General features: G+C 39.3%; 1 protein-coding gene across 1 annotated transcript; it reads right to left on the reverse strand.

The window, feature by feature from the left end:
* Window positions 1-82: 82 nt before the first annotated feature.
* On the reverse strand, window positions 83-2,807 carry LOC146518644 (thiol S-methyltransferase TMT1A-like). Its single transcript, XM_085158929.1, has 2 exons — window positions 2,248-2,807; window positions 83-775 (listed from the first exon to the last, which is right to left on the reverse strand). Exons 1-2 carry the CDS (start codon window positions 2,740-2,742, stop codon window positions 542-544), a joined length of 729 nt encoding a protein of 242 aa, XP_085015055.1. The 5' UTR covers window positions 2,743-2,807; the 3' UTR covers window positions 83-541.
* Window positions 2,808-8,170: the final 5,363 nt, after the last annotated feature.

The following is an 8,170-nucleotide window of genomic DNA, read 5'->3' on the forward strand; positions in this document are numbered from 1 at the left end:
GGAAATGCAGCGCAGCCTACATGAGAGTGAAAGCAACACCAAGTTCCTCCAATCTTTGAAAGAAAACACAAGACAAACTCAGTGGGATAAAGACTTTTAATTGCTGCTGTTTTGACACAGTCACCTAAATAACAGCAAAAAATATAAATTTGTATCTGATTTTAATCACAAAAGGTACAAATCAATCCCCATAGCTCACAAACACTAAGACAATTTTTTTTCCCAGCAAGCAGTTTGGGAATGAGGAATGGAGGACGAAACACCACAATGTATTTGTCACTTTAGCTGGATTCAAAATTAGAGTTGTGTGCTGTCTATGTAAGGTTGTCTTTTTAGTGTTCATCTTTTTTGTACAACACTAATGACTCACTCTAATAAAAAAAAAAATAGTATTAAGGTGACTGGTGGTTTCTTTCACTGGTGGTCACATGATAGAAGAGGAAAAAGGCAGTTAATGCTCAGCGTATTCAGAAGCTGGTTGTGTGTCTGTGTGTTTTGGAAGGGGGTGGGGGGGCTCCCTAAAAAGACAATCAGACTGCATTTATTTGACAGCATAGCCCGAGATGTGAGGTTTTATTATGAAGAAGAATGGTGCTATAATGTGTCTTAGTTTGAGATCAGAGAATCCGGCTTCCTCCACATATTTCCATGTTTCCCGGATGAGCCAACATCCGTCACCGTAGTAGTACCACAAAGGCTGGAGAACGTGCTGAAAGAAGTACGTCCAAGTCGAGGTGTCACCAGCTACGTGCTCTAAGAAGAAGAAGGCTCCACCCTGCACGACAAAGATTTAACATGTAAACTATAAAGTGTGTCAATATTGGGTAATGAGTGGTAAATTAATAGTTTAACTGGCAAACACGCAGGCGCTCATTTCGTTAACTTAAGATCTACTACAGAACACACAAATTGATAAACAGAAAAAATACATCCCCAACAAAAAAAAACAACCAACCAAAACAGTGGAACAGTGGTGAGCTTTTGTAGCTGTGGCCAGCCTACCAAAATCACTCGAAGAAAACATCAATGTCTCATCCAGGAGGACAGAAAGAAAAAAACAGAACATAATCTAAAGACTGAGAAATTTGTTTACTGAAAAAAATCCCTAAGAAGAATGTCCGGCCATCAATTCATGTCCTAAATCTCAAGGTTATTTGGATTATGCAGCAGGACGATAATCTGAAACACTAGAAAGTCCACCTCTGAATGGCTCAAAAAAGAAATGACGGTTTTGGCGTGGCCAGTCAAAGTCTAGATTGAAATAAGTTTGAGATCCTTTGACATAGCCATAAACAGCCATTCATGCTCAAAAACCCTTCAGTGTAGCTGAATTAAAGCACAAGAGTTGCCCAGAAATGTGAAAGACTGATTCCAGTTATCAGAAACACTTGATAACAGTTTTTGTTGTCAAGGGTGGAAAAACCAGTTACCAGGTTTAGGGAGTGATTACTTTTTCATATAGGGTCAGGTAGGTTTGGATAACTTTTTAACCCTTAATAAATGAAAATAATCATTTTTCTGATTAAATTAAAAATTCAATGTATAAAACAATATCCTTAAGAAATATATGCACTATAATGATCTAATAATTTAATTAATATTGCTCTAAATTAATATGGAATCCCATAAAACAGACCTAAAGGCCTTAGACTGGAGACAGATTTTTTTTAAAAAAGGTGCATGGTACAAAGTGCTATTACTGTCCATCTAGTGACTTCGTGCCTATTGGACTGATATTGGAAACTAAGAACTGATTTCAGTATTGCTGTTGGATATAACAGGTGGTCTCTAATAAATTTAAGTAATGTTTATGTTGTACAATCAAACAGAAAATGATGATAAACTTTTTAAAGAGTGAACACTGCAGTTGTTTTCTTCATGACTCCTCAACTTTTACTGATTAATGCAGAACCACAGCTGGAAGGCAGTAAGGTCCACCAAGAGAAGGTGGCAGTACCCGCTTATCACGATCACGTGTCCTAAAGCTCACAATTGTTAAAGCGATAGAGAACACTTCGACAATTATTACTTCAATGAAAATATATTGACTCTAGACAATGACAGACTCTTAGGATACGAAGTAACTGACCCCCCCCCCCCAAAAAAAAAACAACAACAAACAAACAAACAAACAAAACAAAACCCACACGTACTGTCAGCATATAATCAGAGAAGCAGCACAAATAATAACGTAAACAGCATGGCTGCCGATCAGTGTTTAATATGGACTCTGCAAAGCCCACTCACTGGTCGCAGTATGCGGTGTGCCTCTCGCAGGGTTTGGCTCACGTCGTCCACAGAGCAGAGCACTAGGGTACAGACTACAACATCTATCGAGTCGTCGTCCACTGCCCTCAGGTCCTCCCCCGACGCCACCACAAATCTCTCATATCTCAGGTGATCGTTTTTGGCCATAGTTTCTGTCAGATATTTCTCAAAGTGCGGGTTCGGGTCGGTACAGATCAATCTGCTACCAGGCGGATAAAACTCAAAATTTGCACCTGTGCCGCAGCCAATCTCCAAAATTGTGAGCTGCCCGCCAGCCTTCTTGAACTCTGGCAAAACGCAAAACAAATCCTTCTTTTGATAGTGCATCTTCTTATTGTACGATTTCGCCATCCAATTTATACAAATTGGGAAAATACGCTTGTATATTCCGGACAGGCCGACGGCGTGAATCAGGTGAAGCGGAATGCATAATATATTTACTACAGAGCTCAGAAATCTCATTACAGAAGTCATTTTTGCGGAGCACGACTGTGGTGCAGCTAAGCCGCGTAAACAGCAGCGAATGATCGCGATATAGGAGGTCAGACGGGAAGTGTGTCACGCTTTTCAAAATAAAAGTCGACCTAAAAAAGCTATCAGGTTACAAACAGTAGCTGCAAGCATATATATTTGTACGTGGCGGCAGTGTTGCCAACTTAGCGACTTTGTCGCTATATTTAGCGAGTTTTCAGACCCCCTAGCGACTTTTTTTTCAAAAAAAGTCGCTAAAAAAAGATGTGAAAGCGCATATCGCTTTTACTCTCAACAAGCAGCGAGTGCTGTAACGCAGTCAGTTCTTTTACTCTTTTACTCTTATGCTGTTTTGTGGATCACAAGGTTTAAAACTACTTATAAACACACAAAGTAACTCCACCAGAGTGCCTATTTCGGGTCACTTTTGCCGGTCCAAGCCCGGGTAAAGGAGCAGGGTTGGAATTGTGACATTAAAAAAACAATAATTGCTAAAAGAAATTTAATTTGTAGTTCTAAATAAACTCTAAATGCATTTAGGACGTTTTTTACTCACTTTATGTCTCTTCCATGATGTTATTTCTCTCTCCAACAACATAGATTACAATTACATTAGCATGACCAATTATGCAAATTAGGTGATGACGTCATTTTGCGACTTCTAGCGACTTTTAGGACAGCCAATAGCGATTTTCCTTACTGAGGAGTTGGCAACACTGCGTGGCGGTATTGCTGAAGTTTACAGAAATATATTTCAGAAATAGTTAACCTGCTCATATTTCAATATTACCACATATCAGTACAGTGTAATTCACTGGTAACAGGCCAGTCTCAGACAATATATGAGACTACTGATATATCAGTGAAACTTTAATGGACATGGGCATATACATTATGGTGGAATCATGTTTTTGACCACCCATCCTTTGTCACGTTTTTATAAGATCATTTTTTTCCTCCATCGACTTCTCAAAAATTGTCGAGTCATGTCAAAAAAAAAGAAAAGAGTTTATCCCCTTTTCAATTGTCTGTGAAGGTTCTCGCTCATCCAGGTCATTGCAGTCTTTCACCCCTCATCTAAGACGCTTCTTCAGTTAAATTCTGATGTTTTACTATGAAAACTGACCAGGATATAAAATACAATCTCAGATGAATAAACAGCACATGACGGACTACACTGGGTCATTATTTATTTTAGTAACTGTATAGGCAAGAGTCTCGGAAGATGAGGAACAGAATAACAAACACCAAAATACATTTGTCACTTTAGCTGGATACAAAATCTGTATTATACACCGTCTGTAGGCAGGGGCGATTTTAGCCCAGTTTTGGAGGTGCTTCAGCACCCCCAAAATGAATCAAAGCACCCCCAAAGATGTCTTACTTTTTTTGAAAATATTTGCTGTTTGTGGGACACACTACTAAAAGTATAAAAAGCATACAGTACTTAATTGAGATGGAACATTTTAACAACAAAAGTATAGATAACCCCTCCCCCCTCCCAAAATGGTTTGTTCCAGCTCGGCTCTCTCCTACTCGCTCTAGCGCTGTTGCTGCCAGAGCGATGGTGGCTGAGACCACCTTTTTTTTTAGTATTTTATTTGTTCCTGAGTAAATCGGTTAGGCTGAGATTAAAGTTATAGTTTTTACACAGCTGAATAAACGTCAAGCAGACAACTGATTATCAGAAGTGTGAGATGCTCGAGGATATACTCCGGTGTCCCATTATATTTTAGATAACAATGAGTTTATTAAACTTCACCAAAACAATCTGCAAATTTTATTCAAATTTAATAAACTATCATCTTGTCTTTATTTTTAGTTAGCACATACCTTAAACACTTAGAGCTGTAAGCTAATGATAGTTATATGAGAGCAGATGCATGCTGGTGCAATAAGCTGTACGCTGTACATCCAATGGATGCATGATCTGATTAGTCGACTAATTGCAAAAATAATCGGTGACTAGTCGACTATCAAAATAATTGTTTGTGGCAGCCCTATTTGAAAACGTGTTTTCCGACGATGTTTGCTCTGTAGTAAAATTAGCGATATTTGACTGCCCTGTTGATCTCATTGAAATGTATACAGCCTATTTAAAATCTAAAACTTAACATTGTCCATAGCCTGCTGTTGTTACCACTGTCCTGTTTGAAATGTAATGAGAGAAACTGGTTATTTTGCCATATGTGCATGTGCCGATACTGAACCCATGGTACTAACTAGCTAACTGACTGGATGCCCATTAACCTTATAACTCCTGTTGTGTGTGTGTGTGTGTGTGTACAGATTGTCAGTCCAAAGAGGGAGAGAGGAAAGAGGGGAACATGAGGACAAAGTATAAGATCAGGAAGTACCAGGTAAGAAAACAGACAGGGAGTACTAACAGGCAAAACAGGAACTGTTAAACTGGCAAAGAAAAAGAAAGACAAACAACTAATACAAACAACTCATACAATCTGGAAGTTGTGTTCTCCCTATATTAAAGCTGCTATACAGAATCTGCAAAACAAACTGGGTTGTCAGCCCTGGCACTGCATTACCATATTGAGCTTCAGTCAGAGGAAGTCACGGTTGCCAAAGACTTTATAAAGCTCAAGAGTGAGGCTGGTGCCATTCAAGATATGTTAACATTGTACAATCTTCTGGATAATCAGATCTTCCCCAAACTGAAAACTGTTATTCAGGTTGCCCTAACAAACCCAGTTAGCAGCTGTAGCTGTGAAAGGTCTTTTAGTGTCTTGAGTCAGCTCCATACCTGGCTGAGAAGGACCATGGGTCAAAGCAGACTCCAGCACCTGGCTGTGATGTCAGTTGAGAAAGAGATGCGTGAGAGACTTGACCACCAAAATGTGATAGACAGATTTACCAACCTCAAGGTGAGGCGACATAGGTTAAAAGAAAAGAAAAAATCTGCAGAGCCATAGTAGTATCTGCAGTAAAGATCTTTTCATACATTGTATACATTGTACCAAAGGCCAAGTGTCTCCATTTTCTAATAATATTTTGTATATTTCAAGGACTCTTCTATTTTTGGAGTGTATTTTTTATGTATCTGTATTGTATTATACATACACTTTAGAAGTGAATCCCTGTCCAAAAAATGCACACAGTTTACTTTTTACTCACTATGAGCATCATTCATCATTTTTCCCCAGTAATTAAGGTTAGGATATGTTTTTTTTTTTTTTTATTCCAATCCATTCTTCTTTGACAGCATTTTAATAACCTTGATCAGATTTGATGGTTTTGTTACAGACTTTTCAAAAAAGTGTTTTGCTATTCTTTCAAAAATGTGGGGATTAAATTGTGTTAAAATGTACAAAACAGTGATGTCATGTTTTGTGACGAGGACCCAGGCACAGAGAGACTTGATGAATTTAAGAAACTTATGATTTAATAAATAAATTTGCAGACTTGCACAGAGAGGGTAAAATTATGATGACTGATAATGGAGATGAAGACAACAGACAATGAGGACAGGGAGGAACAGGGGTTTAAATGCACCAAGGAGGCAGTCAGAGAGAACTCGGGACAACTGGAGGCATTTAGGGATGCAGGGACTGACAGAGACGGGGAAGAAGTCTCATTGTGATGAGAAAAGTTTACCTTGCCTGGATGGGCAGCTCTCTGGGTGCTCAGCACCCCCAAAGCTCTGATCCTAGAATCGCCCCTGCTCTAAGGTGACCGGCACTTTTTATCTTTGCTGGTCACATGACAAAGGAGAGGAAAGTGAGTTAAAGTTCAATGTATTCTCACGCTTGTTTGTCTCTCTCTCTCTGAAAACAGGACTAAGGTATATAACCTAACATGAGACACAGAGTAACCATTACCAAAAGCTAACTAACAAATACAGAGTTAGACACGCATATAAACACAGAACCTTTACACTGAGAGAAACATAGGGGAAGGCTGCAAAACAAGCAAGAAAACAATTACCATAAAAGCTATTAATAATCACAATAAACACAAATTCTACTAGTTACTAAAACCAGTTCCAAATCAATTATTTTTCTCTCTGGTAAAATCCATATTTTATAACAATCTTTTTTTTTTTTTTTTTTTTACCCATTTACTACTAAACTACATTTACTACATAACTTGCAACACAATTACTATGAAGGTTGACATGAAATTGAACTGCATATATTAAATGAAAAACTTAGCTTAGAATTAACGGCAAGCTGTTTCAAAATAAATGGCGAGCAGAACTGTATATTGTCTAATCCGCTATGTTCACAAAGAGGGAAGATTCAATTGATGTCAAAAGTTTAAAAAAAAACAAAACTTCTGGTGGACTGCTCCAAGATTAAGCAGGAAGTTGATGTGGTTAAAGAGCAGAGAGCAGGTCAGATAAGTGACTGCAAAAATGGCTACTGAAGCTGGCTTTGCAGGCTCTATCGCTCTTGTGCCTGGTGTACCTTTTAGGTGAAACCACCAGACGCTGGAGATGTGGACAGAAATACACACGTGCACCAGGAAAGCCTCCATGCAAATATGAAAATTCTGACATATAATGTCAAGGCTGACAGGGAAGCTTTTTATTCACAGTTTCACATTTAAGACCAGGCTAATGGTACTGAAGGAATGCACCTAAGCTCACATGGCCACTTCCTTTCAGAGTGTCTTAGCTTGTGGTCTCTTCATGACATTCTTGCGCACAGTGCATCTTTCAATGGTGCTTTTGAAGCCCTTGGATGTGTACTGGAGAGGATGAAGGCAGGAAGGCAAAAACATCTACATAAATGGTGCTTCATGTGACATAAGGCCATGTTAGTAGGCCACAGGCTAAGGCACTGATGCTGTAAGCTCCGTAGAATGTGTAAGGGATTGGCCCACCCTCAGATGTATTCAGGACTTAAAGAGGGGTTTCTGTACACAAAAACTGTGCTCCTTTCTATAGTAAGTAGATCAAAGAACAACAGTGGAAGAGAAACCCCTTACAAGCCTTCTGTAGTTTGATGGAAGCCCAAAAACCTCTTTAAGGTTTCACTTCACTACAGATGGCTTAGTGGAGGTCCCAGTGCTTTCCTCACTTGAGCCCTTCTTCCTCTTGGTCTTGATATGGATGTCAGCAGTGTTGGATCAGGAGATCTTGAACATTGCCGGGTTTTTTTGAAGAGACATCAGCCAAAAGCTTATTGCTAAGGATGCAGCAGAGTGGAGGCGGATACATGAAGATGATGTTCACATCAAACTGGTACTTGTGTGAGATTACCATGGTGTCTCAAGCTCCAAAGGGACTCTAGTTGGTGTTTGATTGTTTATGTTAGTGTAATGCTGGTGAGAGCCACCCACAGAAGAAAAGAAATGGCAGTTGCTCATACCACCGACCTGTGGGAGATGGTGCTCCAGGTGATGTCCATCTTCAATGGTTTCCTGCAGGGTACCCTAATGGAGAGAGTGGGGAAAGACATCCATGGTCTTTTCC

Source organism: Neolamprologus multifasciatus, chromosome 5 (assembly GCF_963576455.1).
Source record: "Neolamprologus multifasciatus chromosome 5, fNeoMul1.2, whole genome shotgun sequence".
Taxonomy (NCBI): Eukaryota; Metazoa; Chordata; class Actinopteri; order Cichliformes; family Cichlidae; genus Neolamprologus; species Neolamprologus multifasciatus.